This window comes from Leucopleurus acutus (assembly GCF_964270905.1).
Source record: "Leucopleurus acutus genome assembly, chromosome: 11".
NCBI lineage: Eukaryota > Metazoa > Chordata > Mammalia > Artiodactyla > Delphinidae > Leucopleurus > Leucopleurus acutus.
In genome coordinates, this window is record NC_139152.1 from 7,387,771 (window position 1) to 7,411,467 (window position 23,697).

A 23,697-nucleotide genomic window follows, 5' to 3' on the forward strand; every position below is an offset into this window, starting at 1 on the left:
GGGAGAAAGGGCTCTCATCTCCCTTGTCCTCCAGGCCATCGTGTCCTGTTTGAAACCTTTGCTCTTTGGGGAAGACTTTCTTCAACTCTCCAGGGCTCAGCGACCCTATAGCGGTGTGCTCCACAGGGAGACGCAGATCCAGAACAGGCCTCTGAGTTCTCAGGCCTCTGTAGTCCATCCTGCTTGTTTGCCCTATTAGATGAATCCCTCTATCTCTCCACCCACCCACCTGCTCACTTATCCGTTTGGAAGCTACCTATTTAAAGTGCCAGGCACTTTCCCAGGCACTGGGCTCGCCAAGATGTGGCAGCTTCCCGTTAGGCAGTGGCCAGGTCCTCACTGAATGTAGTTTGAGAGCAGGCACATGGGAGAGGCAAGATCAGGCCAGGTTGGAGGGTTGGAGGATCTCCAGCAGGTTTATACGTCAGAGCCAAGGACTGAGTCTGCCGGCAGGGCTGATCCATGATGATCCGTGGCCTTGTTAGGTGAGGAAGGACAAAAGGTGGGGAAGAAGGATAAGGAGGAGGTCAGGAGGCAAGAAAGGAGGGGAATCTTGTCTAGCAAACTGCACATTAGTATCTGGACAGCAGTATGTGTGTGCTGTGCGCTTACCACGGGGCAGGATGGCAGATATACAGGTAGAGGAGGCGGTCCAAGAAGGTAAGTCTTGGCAGAAACTCTCCCATTCCTCCTAGGGATTCTGAGTTCTGTCCTGGTACCACGTGGCATGACTGGAAACTGACAAGCTTGGACCTCATTAGCTCAGTCCCAGTCGGATTCCCACTCTGCCCAACCATACAAAATAACCTCGACGTACATGTTCTGTTATACCCTTGATGTATACCAAGGACAGCAAGAAGAAACAGCCACGTGAAGATTGCTCAAGCATTTGTTTTCAAACCAGTATTGAAGACACTGTTATACTGATCATTCCTTTTAAGATGTGATTCTGGGGAGAAAAAAGTTTTCTCTCTTAACATAATGGTATGTTTCCCTCTGTGGATATATTTACATCTATCTATCTATATACCTGTACCTATAACTATATCTACCTGTATCTATCTAGATCTAGACCTGTCTAGATCTAGATAGATAGATACAGACATATAGATATGTATAGGTATATATATTTTGCCTTGGCAGGGAGAAACTCATCATGTTCTCAGTAATAAAAATAAAGAAGACAGGGGCTTCCCTGGTGGTGCAGTGGTAAAGAATCCGCCTGCCAATGCAGGAGGCACGGGTTTGAGCCCTGGTCCGGGAAGATCCCACATGCCGCAGAGCAATTGAGCCCATGCGCCACAACTACTGAAGCCCGAGCGCCTAGAGCCCGTGCTTAGCAACAAGAGAAGCCACCTCAATGAGAAGCCCGTGCACTGCAATAAAGAGTAGCCCCCACTCGCCACAACTAGAGAAAGCCCGCGTGCAACAACGAAGACCCAACGCAGCCAAAAATAAATAAATAAATTTTAAAAAATTAAAGAAATAAGACAAATAAAACTAATATATACTCATTAAATAAAATTTAGTGGAACATAGGGGAAAACAACACAGCCAAAATTAAACCACTAAAAACCCCTCAGATTAATATTTTGAGTATTCTGTACTATGTATAGGTTTAAAAGATTGAAGAAACCACATGTATGTATAACTTTGAATCCTGCTATTTTCTCAAAGATAAATGTGACCTTTAACCATATAGCTAACTCGAACTTGAAGTCTAGCAAATTTGTTCTCTTCTGTTTTATGTATCTGTCTTCTATTTCCAGTTGAACAATTGTTTTTTATTTGTGTCTTTTTATGTTTTCCATTTGAACAACTGTATTTTACTTGTGTCTTTTACTGTGACATCAAGTCCTTACTAAAAATTAAAGAGTTGGTCTTTTCAGGGAGAGCAGTATGCTTGATGTTGGGGACATGGCCCAGGGTGTCCAGCAGCTCTGGGGGTGCCTGCAGGACCGTTCAGCCCAGGGCTAGGCTCACCGAAGTGTCTGCAGGAGGGCGGCCAGCAGGAAAGTGTGAGCCAGCTGCTGTCAGCTTCACCGAGGCAGGAATTCCCAGGAGGGAGAATCTAGAAGGATGCGGGGATCGGGGAGTGGGCGATACAGTAGGTCTTGAGGACACCTGAGGGCTGTCGAGGTGTACTGGAAAGGACATGCCTTCGCCGTCCTGTATCAGCTGTGGGGTTTGGAAGAGTCCCTTCATCTCCCTGAGCTTCAGTTTCCTCCTTGGTAACACGTGGATAATAACTCATCCTTTGCAAAGCTGGTGTGAGGAGTCGGTGAAGTAACACACGGGAAGCGCCTGATATAAGAACAACGTAGAGCTGTGACTATAATTGCAGCCAAGGAGTTGTGCGAGGTGAAGCCAAGACTATTTGACTCTTTGAAGGTCGATCACAGGGGCTTTGAAGAGTTTCAGAAATGAACTGAGACTACTTCCCCACACTGCACTTGAACAGGAGGATGAGGAGACTGTCTCTCGAGAGAGAGACGCCGTGTCCCGGGGGATGAAGTTCAAAGCGGAAACTCGAGGAGACGTGTGGGTGTAGCGCGCAAACCCGCAGGAAGGTGGAGGGTGAGAAGGGGGCGGAGGGACGCGGAGGATTTCTCTGGCTCAGTGGTTTGCTGCAGCTGTGACCTGAATAGGAATCTCTGTTCCCACCGCCCCACGCCCAGGGTTCAGTCCTCAACCCAACCCTCTCCCGTCTGGGCTCCACGGTGGGTGCCCCTGCTCAGCACCCCGGGGTCATCCTTCCCGCCCATCACTCCTCTGATCCAGTCCACGTAGTTGAGCACTTTGGTGTAGAAGCCGTACCCCTCACCACACCCAATGCCCCAGGATACGATGCCCGTGGCCACCCAGCGACGGGCACGATCGTCCCACACCACGTAGGCACCACCACTGTCTCCCTGGCAGACACTCTGCGGCCGCGTGCTGTCCCCGGCGCAGAACATGCCGCCGGAGAACACCTCGGTCCTCCGCTTCTCTCGGAGCCAGGCCTCGCAGGCCGCCCTCGGGGCCACGGGCACCTGGGAGTATTTCAGCTCTGTGGTCAACCAGCCGTTCTCCACGCCAAAGCCACTGACGTAGCCCGCCAGGCCCGGGCGGTACAGGGCCTTGCGGTCGGGCAGGCAGACCGGGAGGAGGTGGGGGCCCAGCGGGACACTGTGCCGCAGCTCCAGGAGGGCGATGTCACCGTGGAAGTTATGGGTCTGGTCCGGGCGGTAGTCTGGGTGCACGACCACGCGGCGCACCGGGTGGCCGCCCAGCTCCAGCAGCTCGTCGATGTTCGTGTGGCCCAGGAACACCTCCGCGCGCCGGCTCTTCCCGAGGAAGATACTGTTCTTGGGGTAGATGGTGTGGGCGGCGGTGAGGATCCACCTGTCGCCCAGCAGGGCCCCGCCGCCTCGGCCGTAGATGCTGGTCAAGGCCTGCCAGGGGAAGTTGCCCAGCTCAGCTCTGGAGGCACCAACGGGCTCCCTGTTCTGGGCGATGGGGATGACCGGCCGTCCGCAGACTGGGAGACAGGAGGGGTAAAGTGAAAAACCAGCCGCTGCATCTGGAAACCTACTTCTGTGAAGTGCTTTCTCCTGCCTCCTCAGCCATTTTAAAGCCACTTTTTAATTTTAATTTATTTATTTTTTTTGCCGCACCGCGAGGCATGCAGGATCTTAGTTCCCCAACCAGGGATGGAACCGGTGCCCCCTACAGTGGAAATGCGGAGTCTTAACCACAGGACCGCCAGGGAAGTCCTAAGCCACTTTTTTAGACTCTTGGTGGGACCTTCTTTGAGCAAAATCGTGCAGCAAGCAGTTTGTCTTCAGTGTCTCCTGTCCTTGTTTCTGGGTCATTTCTCCATTTTTTAAAAAAATAAATTTGTTTATTTATTTATTTTTGGCTACACTGGGTCTTCGTTGCTGTGCACAGGCTTTTCTCTAGTTGTGGCGAGCTGGGGCTACCCTTGAAGTGCGTAGGCTTCTCATTGCGGTGGCTTCTCTTGTTGTGGAGCACAGGCTCTAGGCGCGCGGGCTTCAGTAGTTGTGGCACACAGGCTCAGTAGTTGTGGCACATGGGCCTAGCTGCTCCACAGCACGTGGGATCCTCCCGGACCAGGGCTCAATACTCGTGTCCCCTGCATTGGCAGGCAGACTCCCAACCACTGCGCCACCAGGGAAGTCCCATTTCTCCATTTTAACATCTCCCCCTCCCAAAGCACTATGTCAGGCTCCGCCCCTAGAGCTTTCTGTGGCTCAGGAGTAAAACCTGAGAAATGTACTCAGATTGGGTTAGAAAGGCATGTTTGACTCAAAAAACTGGGTTTCAAAAATGGTGGACCTGAGGGAATTCCCTGGCGGTCCAGTGGTTAGGACCCTGTGCTTTCACTGCCGAGAGTGCCGGTTCCATCCCTGGTGGGGGAACTACAGTCCCACAGGCCGCTAGGCTGGGCCAAAATATTAAGAAAACCAACCCTCCCCCCAAAGAACCCCAAAATGGTGGACCTGAACCCTCCTCTATTGCTGGTGGGAATGTAAAATGGTGCAGTCACTGTGGAAAACAGTGTGGCAGTTCCTCAAAAAGTTAAACACAGAGTTAGGATGTGAACCAACAATTCCACTCCTAGGTCTATACTCAAGAGACCTGAAGACGTGTTCAAACAGAAACTTGTACATGAATGCTCACCACGGCAATATTCATAAAAAGCAAAAAGTGAAAACAACCTAAATGTCTGTCAATCTATGAATGGATAAACAAAATGTGGTCTATCTGTACAGTGGAATTCTATTCAGCCATGAAAAGGAATAGAGTACTGGGACTTCCCTGGCGGTACAGTGGTTAAGACTCCCTGCTTCCACTGCAAGGGGCGTAGGTTTGATTCGTGCTTGGGGAACTAAGATGCAACATGCTGGACAGCTCGGCCAAAAAATGAAAAGAAAAGAAAAGGAATGGAGAACTGATACATGCTACAACGTGGATGAACCTTGAAAACATTACGCTAAATGAAAGAAGCCAGACGCAAAAGGCTATTATATGATTCCATTGACATAAAATGTCCAGAATAAAATCCATAGAGATAGAAAGTAGTTAGTGGTTGCCAGGAGATGGGAGAAGGGAGAGTTGGAGTTTCTTTTTGGGGTGATGAAAATGCTCTAGAATAAGTAGTAATGGTTGCACAACATGGTGAATACACTAAAAGTTACTGAATTGTACACTTTGCAAGAGTGATTTTTATGTTATATGAATTTTATCTCCAAAAAAATTTTTTTTAAACAAATAAAATGCTGTTTATTGATTCCCATGAAGGAAGAATAAAAAGAAGAATATTTTTTGATTTCACTATGCCCTATGTAATTCACTATGCCCTATGTATTAATATAGATTAATAGATTTTTCAATAAACGTATTATTATAACCAATGTACACTCCCTTTCTTTTTTTTTTTTAACATCTTTATTGGGGTATAATTGCTTTACAATGGTGTGTTAGTTTCTGCTTTATAACAAAGTGAATCAGTCATGCATAAACATATGTTCCCATATGTCTTCCCTCTTGCATCTCCCTCCGTCCCACCCTCCCTATCCCACCCCTCTCCAAAAATTTTTTTTAAAAAAATGCTGGGCCTTCTGGCACTGTGGCATTACGGTAGGGAAATATTTTGGGAACAGAGAGCCTCTCTGTGTATCGTTAAAGCAGACCATGTCAAAAGAGGGTTTTCTCTTATTTCAACTCATCTGTCCCTCTGATTAGCTTCCTTCTGGCTTTTCGTTTCCCAGTTATCCCTTGATCCTTGAAGGAGAAGGGATGAGCTCCTTCCTTCTCCTTTTCTGGGCCTTCTTGGTTCCCCTTTTCTGCCTCACTTTCTGCCTTCACCTCCCCCTTTCTATTCTACGGCTGTCCTGCGCCCTTAGACAGGCCCTGTGCAACAGCTGAGGCTTGTCTGGGAAGTGGCCAACGTCATGGTGCCACAGGTCCCCACTTACCAGGCACACAGCGAGGAACCTCCTCCCTTTCCTGTGTCTGCTTCCAGGGCACCTGGGCGGTGCAGGTGAGTGTCCCTGGGAGTGAAATGAGGGAGGCACAGAACAGGCTCAGAATTGGGAGGAGGGGCTGAAAGAGGCTTCAGACCTCTTGCGGGGAGTGAGGCAGGTAGGAGCTGGTTCTTCAGCAGGTGGGGACTTACCTGCGGGCATAGCCTGATAATAGGGCTCCTGGCAGTGGCTCTGGATCTCGGTGGAGTTGTCTCCAGGTGTGTTGATGGCCTCAGGGTCCCCACTGGCCTGGCTGATGGGCTGACTATGATTCATACCTAAAGGGAAACAGAGGTCAATAGGACAGAGAACAGAACTGCAAACTGGCAACCCAGGGACTGATTCTGGTCCGTGGCCATATTTAGTTTGACCTGCACAGTCTTTTTTTAATTTTATTTTTTAAATTAAAAAAAACTTTTTTTTGGCCGCATGGCTTGCAGGACCTTAGTTCCCCAAGGACTGAACCTGGGCCCTCGGCAGTGAACGCGCCGAGTCCTAACCACTGGACCATCAGGGAATTCCCAGCACAGTTTTCTTCTTCTTTTTTTTTTTTATTATTTGAATTATTTTTCACTGCAGATTGTTAATGCTATAAAAGTTTGAAAGTGTGAAAGTAGGGTATGGGAAACAGGCATTTTCATATATGGTTAGTGGGACTGTAAATTAGCAAAACTTTTGTAGGGAAATTTAGCAATATCAAAACTAAAATTGCAAATGTTTTTCACTTTTTTATTTCTAAGAATTTATCCTCATATATGTGCTCAAAGATGTATATATGGGTTTCCCTGGTGGCACAGTGGTTGTGAGTCTGCCTGCCAATGCAGGGGACACGGGTTCGTGCCCCGGTCCGGGAAGATCCCACATGCCGCGGAGCAGCTGGGCCTGTGAGCCATGGCCACTGAGCCTGAGCGTCCGGAGCCTGTGCTCCGCAACGGGAGAGGCCACAACAGTGAGAGGCCCGTGTACTGCAAAAAAAAAAAAAAAAAAAAGAATTAGGCAATGCTAACCACATGTATATGGGATGATCTTTAAGATATATCATTGAAGCAGTTCCCTGTCAGTCCAGTGGTTGGGACTCAACGCTTTCACCACCGGGGCCTGGGTTTGATCCCTGATTGGGGAACTAAGACCCCAGAAGCTGCACAGCACGGCCAAAAAAAATCATTGAATGAAAAATGGCAAATTTAAAACATTGTGACTATTAGCAACACACACACCCACAATATTTATATTTGAGTGGCCTGGAATGTCTTTGGAAGAATACCCAGGAAATAGAGAACAGAGTCATTTCTGGACAGAATAGCCAGGGATTAGGGGCCAGAGGTTAGAGGAAGATTATTTTTTTGAAAATTTTACTGTGGGCATGTATTATCTTTCAAAAAACCTGGGGTTACCATTTGAAAATCTGGAATTTCACTTAAAAATCTGAATTTTTGGCTCCTCTTGAAAAACGAGATGATCTGCAAGTGCTGGGCCTGTTAATATGCTGGGAGACAAGAGCTGGAGCTGAGCTGGGTGCCCCTGTGACTGGGCTGCTCCCCAGCAGGGCGGGCCGGGCAGCAAGGGGCTGAGCCCAGGTGTCCCGAGCCCCCAGCCTCAGCTTCCACTTGTCACTTCAAGATACCAGGGGCCAGGGCTATGGGCAGGGGCTTCCCTCCCTGCACCCCAAGGGGTTCACTCACCCACGGCTTGGTAGAGGGCCAGGAAGCCCTTGTGGAGGCCCGGGGTTCTGTCCTCAGAGGCGGGTGAACGGAAGGTCAGCCGCAAACTGTTCCCTGAGGACACAAATTCCCTCTGACCAGGGGGGCTGCCCAGCAGGGAGCCCTGCTGCCCACAGAACCGGCTGGGATCCATTCCACTGGCTGTGATCTGAAAGGGGAGGGGGGGGCAGGCAGGCGTGGGGTGAATCTGCACCACAGGTGGTCACAGGGTCATGCCGCAGCCTGGACCCCCAGCCCCGCCTTGAAGGTCTACGTACCGCTGGGGCTCAGAAACCGCACCACCCCACGGAGCCTTCCTCAAGTTGCTTCCTGCTCCATTACTGGCTCCCAGGTTTCTTCCATCCATGACCAGATACCTAGCAGATTTCTTTAGCCTGCCATGCTTATCTCATACAGCCCACAATATTTCAAGAATTGAAATAGAAACTTATAATAACTGGATTGTAAGTTCTAAGAAGGCAGGAACTACCTCTATTTTGCTCCCCACTGAGTCCCTGATGCTCAACCTGGTACCTACAGCATCACAGCTTTGAATCAATGAATATGCAGACGTAAGTCCCTCCCGTCCAGCTTCTTCCACCTCCATCACATTTCACTTCTCTGAGTAACTTCCTGTGGCCAACATCTGAGAAGCGAGAAGACCCTCTGCACAGACTGAGCCCCTGGGGTTCCTGGCCTTCCCTGTTGTCCTTCTTTTGGAGTGTCTCTCCTCTTACCCCACAAACTATAAATGAAGCCCCCGCAAGGTATGGAATCTAAGGACACAAAATGTACACGGTGTGGTTACACTGTCTACTGTTGCCTAACTTAAATCAAAACCCTGCTCAAATGCCTTTCTATGGGTTCCCCAACCCAAGGAAGGGCACCTTGGAAGGAGTTCCCCTGGCCACCGCTTCATGTTTAATCTCTCTCCCGGGCATACGGCTCACTGCTCAACTCATTTTATTGCTGACGTTCATATTGATCCACATATCCTGGGTTCTTGCTGGCTCTCCGTTCCTTCATTCTCCCCAGATCTTAGTCTCCTCTCCTATAAAATTGTCTGTGGAGGCCCCTTCCAGCCAGGACACCCCTGTGTCCCAGGGCAGCTCTCCAGTGTCTGCAGAAAAGCAGCAGGGAAAGTGACACCAAATACCTGCTCATTCAGAAACCACTGTGTTGTGTGTCCTACACGCACGACAAGCTTGGGTTTCATTCATTCTTTCCTTTATTCCTTTGACAAACAGCTGTTTATTATGTTCTGTGTGGGAGATGCTGTGCTAGGTGCTGGGGATACACCTGTGTATACAACCGTGTGAATTAAGACACAGTTCTGCTGCCAAGGAGACCAGAATCTGGCTGAGGGTTCTGACGGGCAAAAGATGAACTAGGTTACAGTGTGTTGAATTCTGCATTCGAGATGTGTGTGCGTGCGTGCGTGCGTGTGTGTGTGTGTGTGTGTGTGAGATTTACTCTGGAAGCAGGAAGGAGGGAACAATCCTATTCTTGAGCTCGAACTCCGTCAGTGACAAGGGAAGAGTCAGGCTGGGATTAAAATGATTCAAGGCTAAGGAGAACAGGGCACTGTAGGTGTTCGACAGACATAGGCTGAGTTGAATAAAGTGTAGTCCCGACGTCAGCTAAATCTGAAGAAATAAATACATGCATTTATCTCCTCTCCCACCTCAAATCCCACTAATAGGACAGCAGAGGGATAAAAATGGATATGTTATCAAGGACAAAAAGGTGAGGGGAGATGACAGCTGCTGAGAGATGCCCATAACGTTTGGAAGGTGGAGTGGAGATGGACACATGTAACCTGAGTCTTGGGTTGGGGCAACAGAAAGCAGCAGGTTCCGATCACAGATCTCTGGGAGGTGTCAGAACCTGCGTAAGCAGGAGACGGGAGGATTCCTCTGAAGAAACAGGCTGTCACCAGAGAACACCCTTCTGCTGTGGATGTGCAGGAGGCCCCCAGCAGTACATCTGGGTCACCTCGTGGATAACCCGATTTTCAAACCTGTCGTCTGACAGATTTCAGCTGTCCACATAGAGCATCCAAGAGCGTTCTGCACATCACTCTTAAATATGAATGGACAGCCAAGGATTATCACACATTGCAGGAAAGTCTCCAACATGAAAAGCAGAGGCCAGAACAAATGAATGATACAAAGGAACTTGGTGAAGAAGACAGAATACACGGAGCAGAGAAATTTTTTCTTTTAATTTCTCTTTTTTTTTTTTTTGTGGTACGCGGGCCTCTCACTGTTGTGGCCTCTCCCGTTGCGGAGCACAGGCTCCAGACGCGCAGGCTCAGCGGCCATGGCTCACGGGCCCAGCCGCTCCGCGGCATGTGGGATCTTCCTGGACCGGGGCACGAACCCGTGTCCCCTGCATCGGCAGGCGGACTCTCCACCACTGCGCCACCAGGGAAGCCCGAGAAATGTTTTAAAATAATTCCAATGAGGGAAAAGAGTAGATATTGCCTCTATGAAACAAGAACAAGATTCTACAAAAAGGCACGTTTAGATAATTAGAATGAACCTTTAGACATGAAAAAATGTTAGCAGAAAAAAAATCATTAAAAAGTTGGGATTTACAATGAGATCTCCCACAAAGTGGAACAAAAAGACAAAGAGATGGGAAACAGAACAGAATGGATAACAAAACTGGATAATCTGTCCAGAACCTAACAACAGTGAAATTATAGAAGTTCCAGAAGGAGAAAATAAAGTAGATGTCCGGAAATGATTTAAAAATTAATACAAGAACTTTCTCAAATTGAAGGGTCTTGATTAAGAGAGTCTCTGGATTAAAAGAACCCTGTACAGGGGCTTCCCTGGTGGCGCAGTGGTTGAGAGTCCGCCTGCCGATGCAGGGGACACGGGTTTGTGCCCCGGACCGGGAGGATCCCACATGCCGCGGAGCGGCTGGGCCCGTGAGCCATGGCCGCTGAGCCTGCGCGTCCGAAGCCTGTGCTCCGCAACAGGAGAGGCCACAGCAGTGAGAGGCCCGTGTACCGCAAAAAAAAAAAAAAAAAAAAAAAAAAGAACCCTGTACAATGAGTACAGAATGACCTGACCTGCATCAAGGCACATCCTGATGAAAGTTCAGATGCTGGTAATAAGGAAAATATGCTGAAAGTTCTAGAGAGAAAACACTAAGGCTCAGGAGTTCTAACAACACTAGGGCTAGAAGACCGTGTCCTTAAAATTCTGAGAGAAAATGACTTCTAACCTAGAATGGAACCCAGATAAACTATCCACCAAGTGTGAGGGGAGAACTAAGACATTCAGGGCTATCTAAGTTCCTCTAAAATGTATTCCCTCATTCCCTTTCTGGAGGAGAATGTGCTCCTCCAAAAGGAGAGAGTAAACCAAGAAAGAGAAGGAGATGAGAGTCACTTCCAACACAGGACAAGTAAAGGAAATCTCCGGAAGGTGGGAAAAGGGAACTCCTTGACAAGTGAAGGCTTAGAAAGCAAAGAGACTGAAGAAATAAGTCATGGGGACGTCACCCCAGGTGGGATGGGGTGGAATGTCACCAACGCAAAGGAGGACCGAGAGACTGAGATTCGTACTCGAAGATGTCGAGAGATTTACTCTCCTGGCTGAGAGTTTCGGGAAGATTTGTTACAGAGAGAACTCAGCAAACTAAAAATCAAACAAAAAAACCCCAAACCCCCAAAACACTCTGTAGTTATTGACTGCTGGGAAATCCAAAAGCTGGAGAAAGGAAATTGTACACCAAGTGCACAGATGTGAGTACTTCAAAGTCATAATGATGTAAAAAATGAATATAGTTTTAACTAAAAACGATAATAGAGGTAAACTGAGAGGATGGGGGAGGGGAAACGTGGGTGGTGAAGGTCGAAGAGAGATAAAGCTAAGTCCTCATCTCTTAGAGCTGGAAGTTAATGGAGAAATTATTTATACTTCTGAACATAAACACCAGATGAAACAGCTACATGAATCATAAATGACTGCCCTGGGGAGCAGCAATGGGGGCAGGGGGAGGAGGCTGGAGATGATAAGCCTTGGCGTACTCTGATTTTTTTAAAAAAAATTATGCACATGTATTATTTGGATAGAAATAAAATTTAAGCCAAAAGATAACGTAGGGACTTCCCTGGTGGCACAGTGGTTAAGAATCCGCCTGCCAATGCAGGGGACATGGGTTCGAGCCCTGGTCCGGGAAGATTCCACACGCTGTGGAGCAACTAGGCCCGTGTGCCACAACTACTGAGCCTGTGCTCTAGAGCCCGCGAGCCACAACTACTGCAGCCCGCGCGCCTACAGCCCGTGCTCCACAACAAGAGAAGCCACTGCAACGAGAAGCCCGCGCACCGCAACGAAGAGTAGCCCCCGCTTGCTGCAACTAGAGAAAGCCCTCGCGTGGAAACGAAGACCCAAAAATAAATGAAAAAAAAAAAAAAGATAACGTAAAGTACTGTTTTTAAAGTGTCCTTATTCTGAATAATGCCCTTGTCATATGTGAGGTTTTGCCATAGCGCCTCTAAGGGAAACTCATAGTCACCTAATCTTTTATTATATTTACGTCCAGCTTCCTAGCCTGACAGAGCAGGCACTCAACATACTTGATGATGGATTTTTAATGACTGATGTGTGAGTTCCTGCTTTTGACTCTAGGGATTCGCAGTATTTGTGTGTCCCTTTATGAGACTTCCAAAGGCAGGGCCAGACCTGCTGCCCTGTCCTCGTCTATGGGCCCCAGACGGCAGGGGACACAGGTCGGCACCGGGCCTCCGGTGGGAGGCTGTGCGCTGGGTACACCTGGCCTCCCAGGTAAGCCTCGCGCTTCGGGGCCGGCTGCCCCTGGGCTCCAGGCCGAGAGGCTCCCTCCACAGAGGCCCTCCCAGCTCACCGAGACGTAGTCCCGGTCACAGTCCGGGGACGGCTCCAGGTCGAAGTCCTGGAAGACGAGCCTCACGGCAAAGCCCTCTGGAGCCTCGATGTCCGTGGAGCTCTCTTGGCCTTTGACATACGGTTCCGGGTACCCGGGGGACATCAGCTTCTGGGGCAGCGGCTGGGCCAAGAGCACGGAGCCCTGCGTGGGGCAAGCCTGGAGGACTCCCCAGAGGAACAGCCACCACCTGGGAGTGGGCGAGGGCGGATGGGACCACATGGCTGCGGCCTGGAGCCTGCGGAGATAGAACGCAGCAGGCAGTGCTGAGGGCTGAGAGGCCTGGGAAAGGCTCAGCAGCGGCGGCCTCAGCCCTTGACGCCTGGGCACCTCTGGCCACTCCCTTATTGCCCCCCCCCCGTCACCCCAATTCCTTCAGCCTCCTGGTCAGCTCGCGCTAGGAAGGTGAATTTTCCACCATTGCCCACCTCCCCGGAGAGTCTCATCCCCGCAGGGGCTGCCTTCTGCTTCAGCCAGACTCCCCTGGGGTCTGAGGGAGCGACAGGAGTACAAGTGAGGGCCATTTATTTTTTAATTTTATTTTTCTGGCCACATGGCATGTGGGGTCTTAGTTCCCTGACTAGGCATAAAAGGCACCCCCTGCGGTGGGAGCACCGAGTGTACACCGCTGGACCGCCAGGGAAGCCCCAGGGACATTTAAAGGTGACGGGGTCTTGTCTGGAGCGTTGAGCCTCAGCCCCCCGGGGAGGGCTGCTGGAGGCCGTGTGTGTATTCATCCGCCCCTGGGTCCCCTCCCGCATGCCCACCCTCCTCCTCCGCAGCCTCCCCAGCCTCTCCAGCCTCTCCAGGCACACTCACGTGTTGCCTGGGCAGCGAGTGGAATGGGGCTTCCCCAGAGACAGTTCCCCTGCTCTGAGTCCGGGCATCTGGAAGCCGACATCTGAGCCCTGAGGGGACCTGGCCCGGGCCAGGGAACAGGAAGTGGGGCTGGAGGAGGCCCTGCGGGGGAGGAGGGTGCAGTTACTGGAAATGCGTTGAGTAACTCTCGGCAATTCCCTTTTTCTAATTCTCTGGCTTGAGCGCCACCTGCTGTCTGATTCAGGAATAGCTCACCCACCGCAACTCGGGAAAAACGTCTCGAAAACCACGCTGGCCCTCAGGAGAGACCAGGGGTGGGAGGGCACTGACTCTTGACTCTTTTGCACTATTTAAAACTATTTAATTTTTACCATGTGCATGTATCACACACGGTAGGATGGCTCCTTGTGAGTTAGGCTGTCCCCTTTAATGGGCCATACCTCTCCCTCCCTGACCTCTCAGCGGCTCATTCTGTGACCAGCCCGCCTCTTGTAGAAACTGAAGTTTGTGAGCCTGGACTGGAGCCCCTCCTTCCCCTTCCCTCCTCACCAAGCATGGCTGGCGGCGCTCACTTAGGTAGTCTTTGAATCCTGTCCACAACCCCTGGACGCTGCTTGTCCAGCAGGGTCAGGCTGGCGCAGGGCCGGAGGCAGGCCCAGGCCGAAGCTTCTTTAGGCAGATACCCGGGGCCGTGTCTGTGGGCAGGGGCTGCCCTCCCTGAACCCCCAGGGGGGACTCTCACCCACAGCTTGGTAGGGGACCAGGAAGTCCTTGTGGAGGTTGGGAGTCCTGTCCTAAGAGGTCACCCGCAAACTGTTCCCTGTGGACGCAGACTCCCTCTGACCAATGAGCGAGGGGGTGGGGAGTGCCCACTGGAGAACCCTGCTGCCCACAGAGCTGGCTCACAACAGTTCGCACACCCACTGTGATCGGAGAAGGGAGGGGAGGGCGTGCAGGCAGGTGTGGGCGGCCTCTGCACCCCTGGAGGTCACAGGGTCATGTCCTGTGGTGGACTCCAGCCTGGTCTAGAAGTTCTGCGCACCTCTGGGGCTCAGGGTCTTAGCTCGTGGTGGCTTCATCGCAGAGTCCTGTGTACCCTTTCCCTCCCTATTCTCCACCCACAAAGGCTGCCGTTTGCTGAGAAAGGCTCCTCACCCACGCCAGTGCTCTCAGTCCATCAACAGAGGAGTGGATAAAGAAGATGTGGTACATGTATACAATGGAATATTACTCAGCCATAAAAAAGGATGAAATAAGGCCATCTGCAGCAACATGGACGGACCTAGAGATTGCCATACTGAGTGAAGTAAGTCAGACAGAGAAGGAGCAATGTCATATGCTATCGCTTATTTGTGGAATCTAAAAAAAGGCTACAAATGAACTTATCAACAAAACAGAAATAATTACAGATGTAGAAAATAAACTTATGGTTATGGGGGGGGTAAAGTGTGGGAGGGAAAAATTGGAAGATTGGGATTGACCCATACACACTACTATATAAAAAATAGATAACTAATAAGGACCTAATGTACAGCACAGGGAACTCTACTCGATACCTTGTAATGGCCTATATGGGAAAAGAATCTAAAAAGGAGTGGATATATGTATATTCATAACAGAGTCAGTTTGCTGTACAGCAGAAATTAACACAACATTGTAAATCAACTATACTCCAATGAAAGTAAAAAAGAATAAATTAAGGTATAGAGTGAAAAAAAACGATTGTCTCTGGGAACCCCTAGGGGACCTTCCAAACCATCCCCCAGGCCAGCTAGCAGGCTCCATGAAGGCAGGACTGTGGCTGCTGGGTTCTCCATCACTGATGGCTGGTATGCTGCCTTGCCTGGATACGAGATGGTGATGTGCGTGTAGCTGAATCTTGAATACCTGGGTAGAAAGCCTCTTAGCCAGCTTCCTCCCTTCCTCCCCTGTGCTAACCTTCCAACCCCCCTTCTTCCAGCCCCACCATCACTTTGCTAAGCACTTTTTTTTTTTTTTTTTTTGCGGTACGCGGGCCTCTCACTGTTGTGTCCTCTCCCGTTGCGGAGCACAGGCTCCGGACGCGCAGGCTCAGCGGCCATGGCTCACGGGCGCAGCCACTCCATGGCATGTGGGATCTTCCCGGACCGGGGCACGAACCCGTGACCCCTGCATCGGCAGGCGGACTCTCAACCACTGCGCCACCAGGGAAGCCTGCTAAGCACTTTTTGCTGCCACTTTTTGGGACCTGACTTTCCCCTCTTCCCCTTCTCCTGTGGGATGCTTCCCCTACCCTACACGAGGCAACAAAACACAGCTATCCAATAAGTGAGGACAATCTAAAGATACAGAAGTTTCTTAACATGGTTCACGTCTGTAATATTTTGTTGTCCTGTGATAGCAACAGGCATCTCCTTCCAGGCTCGCTCTGGATCGTCCCAAATTACAAGGCTCCTTCTCAAGCACCATTCCTCTGGGTTCCTCTCCTTCTAGAGCATCTTTCCTCCACCCTTAGTCCCAGGGAGAGCTTGGGAGGCAACTGCCCGCACCCCATTTCATGAAGTGACCTCTACTCTGGGGCCCCAGACACGGCTCAGGTACCTGGGAGATGCTCCCTGCTTCTCGTTACTCTTTATTTTCCCCTCTCCTCCATTGCTTTCTTCCCTTTCTCCAGGTCTCTGTGTTCTTGTTCTCATCCTCCTCCATCCAAGCTTAATCTCTTGGAGCTTCCACTCTGCTAAGCGTCACGTAGCTCCATCCTCCTGGGAGCCTCTGACTTGAGGAGGTAGCTTGCTGTCAGGCTTGGGAGTTTTTATTGTCACCTAGTAACAGGGTCACCACGGAGATGAGGACCCCACATATGATGGTCAGAGCATTTGTCTCTCTTATGATTACCCCAGGGAAGTGGTGCTATAGGTCACAGACCAATTCCAAATCCCTTCAGGTAAACTGAACTCAGGGTTCTGCTGCTTCCCCTTCTTACCTTTCTTTTTTAAAATTTATTTAATTAATTGCATTTTTGGCTGCGTTGGGTCTTCGTTGCGGCGCGCGGGCTTTTCTCTAGTTGCGGCGAGTGGGGGCTACTCTATTGCGGTGCGCGGGCTTCAGTAGTTGTGGCGCGTGGGCTCCCGAGCGCAGGCTCGGTAGTTGTGGCACATGGGCTTAGTTGCTCCGCGGCATGTGGGATCTTCCTGGACCAGGGCTCGAACTCGTGTCCCCTGCATTGGCAGGCGGATTCTCATCCACTGCACCACCAGGGAAGTCCCCCTTCTTTCTTTTTCCAGCCCTCCCCACGAGGCTGATTCCTGCCTCTCCTGGTAAGACACAGGGCAGGGATTTCTCCTGTTAATTCAAATAATTGCAGGCTCTTAAGCTGTTGAAAACTGTTTAAAAAAAAAATCAAGCAGAGTAATGGGATTTTACCTTTACGCTAAAAAGGAGGAGAAGAGAGTCCCAAAGGTATACTTCTGGTCTAACAAACAAACAATAGTTTCACAAGTACTTACGCTTTTTGGAAATTGAAGCGGTTAATTTAAATATTGTTTTCAGAGTAATAAGTTATCAATGGCCAACCAGAGTTGCAAGTTTTTTTGTTTGTTTGTTTGTTTGTTTGTTTGTTTTTTGTGGTACACGGGCCTCTCACTGTTGTGGCCCCTCCCGTTGCGGAGCACAGGCCCCGGACGCACAGGCTCAGCGGCCATGGCTCACGGGCCCAGCCGCTCCGCGGCATGTGGGATCCTCCCAGACCGGGGCACGAACCCGTGTCCCCTGCATTGGCAGGCGGACTCTCAACCACTGCGCCACCAGGGAAGCCCACAAGTTTTTTTTTTTTTGACAGCACCTCACTGCATACAGGATCTTAGTTCCCTGACCAGGGATCGAACTCGTGCCCTCTGCAGTGGAAGGGTGGAGTCCTAACCACTGGACTGCCAGGGAATTCCCGAACTGCAGCCTTTTAAGGTTTATAGATGATATTGCAGTGCTCCTATAGCAATCATCTCTGAAGTCTGAATATCTTAAAAGATCCCTTTGTACAAGTTACACTTGCAAAGATGACAGAAGCATAACAGAGAACAGGATTATCTATTTTCACACCATTGAGATTGAATGTTCTTGATTCACCACTTTATCAGAATTGGCTCTGTGAAGCACAATCATGTCTGATTTTCTACAGCTCCAGGATAAGAGGGATTATACCCTCATCTTCCTGAGATTTATTTCATGAGCATTTGTGGGTCTTGTTTTTTAAAACCAAGTACCAGCATTTCATTACAGAGTATTTAGAGGGAGAAAAAGGTGGGCCTGAGAAGCTGAAAATGTAAAGAAATGAGAAAGTTAAGTGGATATGGAACACATTATGTTTTTCACCTTCAGTGGGGAGACAGGTCCCTTGACTTCAAGGCAAGTGTGCGGGCTTGGCCCAAGCAAGGCGACGCAGCTGTGGCTGGGGGCGACCCCAGGGCTCAGGAGTGGCAGAAAGTCCCTGGAAACGCAGTGATCATCAGCACGGCCTTTCAAAAATCTCTAGAGTGGACACCACTCGCCGTCTGGCTCAGGGGCAGCTGAAATATTGGACAGTTTTACTCCAGCTGAGGTTTGATGTCTCTGAGACCGGGAAGACCTCTCACCCATCGACACCCAGGCTTAACTCAAAGCACAAGCTGTGCAGCCAGGCCAGTTGCCCATTTTTTTTGAAGTTCTCCATTTTAGATGGTTGTTTATATTTTTTTCGGGCCTCTCACTGTTGTGGCCTCTCCTGTTGCGGAGCACAGGCTCCGGACGCGCAGGCTCAGCGGCCATGGCTCATGGGCCCAGCCGCTCCGCGGCATGTGGGATCTTCCTGGACCAGAGCACGAACCCGTGTCCCCTGCATCGGCAGGCGGACTCTCAACCACTGCGCCACCAGGAAAGCCCTAAAGTTCTCCATTTTAGAGACTCAATTTCCATTTCTTTATGGTCCTGGCTCTCTATCAGTTGTCCCCTAGCCCATGGTTTTCTCTGTCTCTGCCCTTCCTTTCCAGGCTGGGTGCTCTGGGGAGAGGAACCATGGTCATGGGAGGGACACCAGGGCCCGACCCCATCGAAATGAGGTGGTGGAGGGAGAAACAGTCCCGTGACGGGGAGTGGAATTCACCTCTGTGGACTCCTTCGCAGTGCCCGGTCTTCGCTGCTCCACCTTGCCTTGAGTTGGAGATCTGGAGATACAGTCGTGTCTGAGGGCCTGCTTTCTCCCTGGGTGTCAGAACATGTAAGGTGGCCAACTGCAGATGGCTTGGCCCGTGGGAGGGAGGCCTCACGGCCTTACAAGTCTAGGTCAGGGCAATTGCAGCAGAAGGATGAGGCAAATGGAGCCCCAGAAGAGGAAGCCTCCCACTGACACCTGCGGGTATAAAGCCAGGACCTGCCAATGAACAAGAGGGGCCGTGGCGTGAGCCCCCAGCAGTCGGCCCCGGGAGGAGGGGCATCATAAGGCTCAGGGGGCCACGTGCTGTGTTCTTTGTCTCTCTGACTATAGCTTCACTATAGCTATTCCATCCTATACCTATCTAACCACTATCTACACTCACGATCCTGGTGACTTGTGCATTTATTTTTGCCCACCCTGATTCACTTTATTTGAAGAAATTCCTGGAGGAAGGAGGGCTCCTCCTCTGCATCACTGTCTCATCTCCCTGAGGGACTCTGATAGGTCTCGCAAGATTGTTAGTGCCTCACCCACCAGGGTATAGACTCTCCCCTCTTTGTAGCTTTGGTGGACTAACTTTACTCAATCTTCCAGAACACTCTTTAGGATCGTCTTTTGGGAGAGCCTATGTCTCAGTTTGCTTGGAACAGTCCTAGTTTACACCAGTTGTTCCAGTGTAATTATGAATAGTTTCCCCTCTGGACAATGTTATACGGTCATCTTAGTGGATGGTTCCTGGTAGCTATTTCAATATGGCGGCTGTGCTGCAAGAGACCTTCCTCCTCATTAGCCCCACTCGCTCTCCCAGTCTCTGTGGCCATGACCCAGTCTGAGGCCTGGTTACCTGGAACACTTTCCAGCAGCTCTGAGCTCAGTGCCTCAGTCACCAAGCTCCCATGAGCTACACAGAGATACTCCCCTAGAATCGCCACTGAAATTCACCCCCTTCTCTCCACTGAAATCAGAGACTTGCTTCTTCTTCAGCACTAAAAAAATGTCATCTCAACGTACTCACGGAGGGGGATGAGTTTTTCCCAAGGCTCTGAGGTTTGTCCACCAGCCACTGAGAGCTTAGTGTGAGAAAGAGGCTGGGGAACCTCCCCCAAAAGAACCCTCCTGCCTCTTCCCTGCCAGGGTGGCTGGAAGGAAGGGTAGGGAGGAAGTCTCAGAGCAGGAAGAGGATTGTGGAAGAGATTTGCAATGTTCTGGAGTGAGAAAGCCAATATAGTGGAACAACACTGTGCCCCATTTTGCTTGTCCCAGAAGGAGAGAAGAGAGAGAGTGAGGCAGAAAAAACGTTCCAAGAAATAATGGCTGGAACTTTCCAGCTTTTGTGAAAGGCCTATAGCTTTAGGTTCAAGAGACTCCACATACACCAAGCAGAACTGAAAGTAAACAAAAAAGCACATCCAGGCACATCAGAGTCAAACTGCTAAAAACCAAAGATAAAAAGGAAATCTTGAAAGAGGCCAGAGACAAAGGACACACCGCAAGCAGAGAACAACACTCTCAGCGTCACTGCTTCCCCATCCAAAACCATATGGACCAGGAGGCAGTGGCACTACGTCTTTGGAACACTGAAAGAAAAAAAAGTTGTCAACTCAGAATTACTTTTCCAGTGGAAATATTCTTCAAGTCTGAAGATGAAGTGAAAGCATTTCCAGGTAAAAGAAAACGTCAAGACTTTGTCGTGAGCAGACCTGCTCTGGGAAAAAATGCTTCAGTTCTTAGCCTGAGGGGCAGGAATCCAGGTGGATGAGCAGAGCTGGAGAATGGATCATGGGAAATGGTACATTTGTAGGTAAATATAAGACATATTTTTTCTTTTTAATGTCTTTAAAATACATATAGCTGTTTAAAGCAAGACATAACGTAACGTGGGGTTTATAACGTATGTGGATGTGACATACATGAAAACTATAGCATAAACCCTGGGGGCTGGTTTCTTCATACAGTATTAACTCCAACTGCTAGATGCTCTTCTCTCTAGACCTGTGGTTTTCTGCCTGGTCTGGGAAGCCCTGGGGGTGTCCTTGACATCTTTTTTCTCTCTCTTCCTTCTCATGAGGGCACCCTGGGCTTGGTTACCAGAGGCTACATGAGCTGTGACGACATCACCCCAGACAACTAACGGGGCGTGTGCTGTGTATCCTGGTGTTTTAAATTCTTCTTGGTTTTCATTTCTAATACATTGAATATGACTAGATATAACCTACATACGCGAAAGCTCTTTGGGGTCCACAATACTTTAAAAAAATTATTTTATTGAAGTATAGTTGATTTACAATGTTGTGCCACTCTGAGGCGTTAAGAAAGGCTATGGACAGAAGAGCAGATTACTGTAAAAAGAAGCAAGAAACTCTAAGAAGGAGGCAAGAAAAATTGGAAAATTCATTTGCAGAGACGAAAGCTGAGCTAAAGGCACTGAATAGCAGAATGAATAATGCAGAAGAAAGAATAAGTGATCTCAATACTTTTTTTTTTTTTTTTGTGGTACGTGGGCCTCTCACTGTTGTGGCCTCTCCCGTTGTGGAGCACAGGCTCCGGACACACAGGCTCAGCGGCCATGGCTCACGGGCCCAGCCGCTCGGCCGCATATGGGATCCTCCCGGACCGGGGCACGAACCCGCGTCCCCTGCATCGGCAGGCGAAGTCTCAACCACTGTGCCACCAGGGAAACCCCTCAATACTTTTTAAGGGTATAAAGTTTGAGAACAGTTGCCTAGAGCAACGACTAAAAATAAATTAACATAATAAGAAAAGAAAGGCAAAGAGGTAGAGCTAAGAGGCCACTATATGCGTGAAAATGGAATTCTGAACTCTAAACCGGTGTAATTTGGGGGGACTTGCTTCTAGTAGGGTGACCTATTAGAAATTGTCCTGGTTTGTCTGGGACATGGAGCTTTCCATCTTAAAACTGGTTCAGTCCCAGGCAAACTGGGTCAGTTGGTAATTTATAGCCTTTCAGTCATCTATTTTGTCCCCCTTCCCTTAGCCAAATGTGTGCCCCTAAAGAGCAAAAGCACATCTGACCTGCGTGCAGGCCCCCAAGATAGGTAAGAGGACTGAACAAAGAAAATAAAGGAGGCAAAAGTCTAAGCACACTATGTCCACAAAAACAGAAACCACAGGACCAGCCTAAGATAACTGTCTATGAGAGTATATCACTACGGATGGTTTAAAAAATGTTTCTCTGTTTAGTGAAATTTTTGTCATGTTATTAAATCCTTTTGATAATTACAAAATAAATGTATTTAAAATGATCATTGTGACCAGATAGCCCTTTCTAAGCCAGACGAGATTAGAAGGATGAGGCCATGGATACTGAAGATGATGCTAGACCTTGGCTCTGGGGGCATCTTTTTTTTTTTTTTTATCCGTGGTACGCGGGCCTTTCACTGCTGTGGCCTCTCCTGTTGCGGAGCACAGGTTCAGGACGCGCAGGCCCAGAGGCCATGGCCCACGGGCCCAGCCGCTCCGCGGCATGTGGGATCTTCCCAGACCGGGGCACGAACCCGTGTCCCCTGCATCGGCAGGCGGACTCTCAACCACTGCGCCACCAGGAAAGCCCTGGGGGCATCTTTAATCCATGCGATCAATGGAGAAGAACTCTTGGTCCTTGGATACGAGCTCAGGCCACACACAGATCCTTTCAACCCTGGGAGCTTATGTCTCAGGACCAATCTGTATCCCGCTGTCTTTACTCGGCCCCTCATCTCCAATTCTCACTTACACCTTCTGAGGTTGCTTCTGGGTTCATTGAGTTGTGTTTTTCATTAACTGAAGAGGGCAAAGGGCAGAGGCAGGGACGGGGACAGTCTTCAAAGCTGTGATGGGGGAATGGAGACAAAGCAGGGAGAGAACATGGCCGTGAGCGCACCTAGTACACAGACTCATTTTCAGAGTTTGGATTTTTATTTTTGCTTTTATTTTTAAAATTCCCCTTGGTGCTGCCACCTGCTGTCCCACATGGGGAAGGACCCAGCAGGCAGGGATGGCGGGGGAGGGGTGTGTGTGTGTAGGGGTGTGTGTGTGTGTGTGTGTGTGTAGGTGTGGGGGAGGGGCGGGGCTGGGTTTTCCTGATCGGGGAGGTTTTTCGGCAGCCTTCATTAGACCCCAGCATTTAGAGAGGAGATTGCTCTCTCTCGGAATCCAAACCACCTCAGAAGACCCTGGGCTGAGGGGGCAGAGCAGTTTCCCGTGTGGACCAGGTGAGGAGAGATACAGGAGCCGGGTGGAGAGCAGAGGGGGCAGAGGAGGCCTGAGTCAGCTGGACTTCTGTGCTTAATGGCCAGTAGAGATGTGGGCAGACCAGGGATTTAGGGGTAAGAGTGACTCTGCTGGAGTTAGGTCCGTCCTGCTCCCGCCCCTCTTCCCAAGTCATCTCTGGTTTCAGGTTGTCTTCCATAGGTTAAGGCTAGTTGGGAGGGGTTGAGTTAACCCCAAAGACGGCTCAGCCGCTAGCCTTGCCCCTCTTGTCCACCGTCCCTACTCTGTCAGCTATCTGTCTACAGTATCCAGCAATCATGCCCCTCCCCAGCTTAAAGCCCTTCAATGACTTTGCCCTCTGATCCCCAAGAGGAAGCCCAGGCCCCTTGACTGTCAGGGCACATTACTCATCCGTTACTGGGGCACACGGAGGTACCCACCTGTAACTGTGCATGAGCTCACGCTATGGGGCAGAGAGGGAGAGTGCGCACCGGGCAGGTACTGGAGTTTCCAGGGCCGGTGCCCGGGGAGGAAGAGAGCCCATGGTAGACAGGTGCATCCAGGAGCTGGGGTTGGCCGTGGAGCCATGTGGTCCAGGAGAGGGTACCTGAGCCTGCTTCCTGTTCTCCTGAGCCAGTGGGGGGAGGGAGTGAAGTTCACTCCCACCGTAGCCCTGCCCCTTTTACTGTTCCCCAGTACAGTAACCCTGCCCCTCACTGCTGGGTACCTTGCCTTTTTTCGGAGAGAGCAGCCTTAGAAATGGACGGTGTCCTTGAGATAGCTTGGCTGGTCCTTACCTGGGGGCCTGGCTACTACCCCCTCTGGTCTTCACTTGGAGATAGGGCTTCTGGCA

The 23,697-nt window shown here is 50.1% G+C and overlaps 1 protein-coding gene across 1 annotated transcript; it reads right to left on the bottom strand.

The window, feature by feature from the left end:
- Positions 1 to 1,305: 1,305 nt before the first annotated feature.
- On the bottom strand, positions 1,306 to 13,553 carry C1RL (complement C1r subcomponent like; the record flags this gene model as incomplete). Its single annotated transcript, XM_082850787.1, is given in 7 exon segments — positions 1,306 to 3,520; positions 5,982 to 6,056; positions 6,182 to 6,307; positions 7,712 to 7,898; positions 12,614 to 12,890; positions 13,472 to 13,523; positions 13,526 to 13,553. Coding segments are annotated over 7 exon segments (1,584 nt in total). The 3' UTR covers positions 1,306 to 2,681.
- Between the last annotated feature and the right edge of the window lie 10,144 nt (positions 13,554 to 23,697).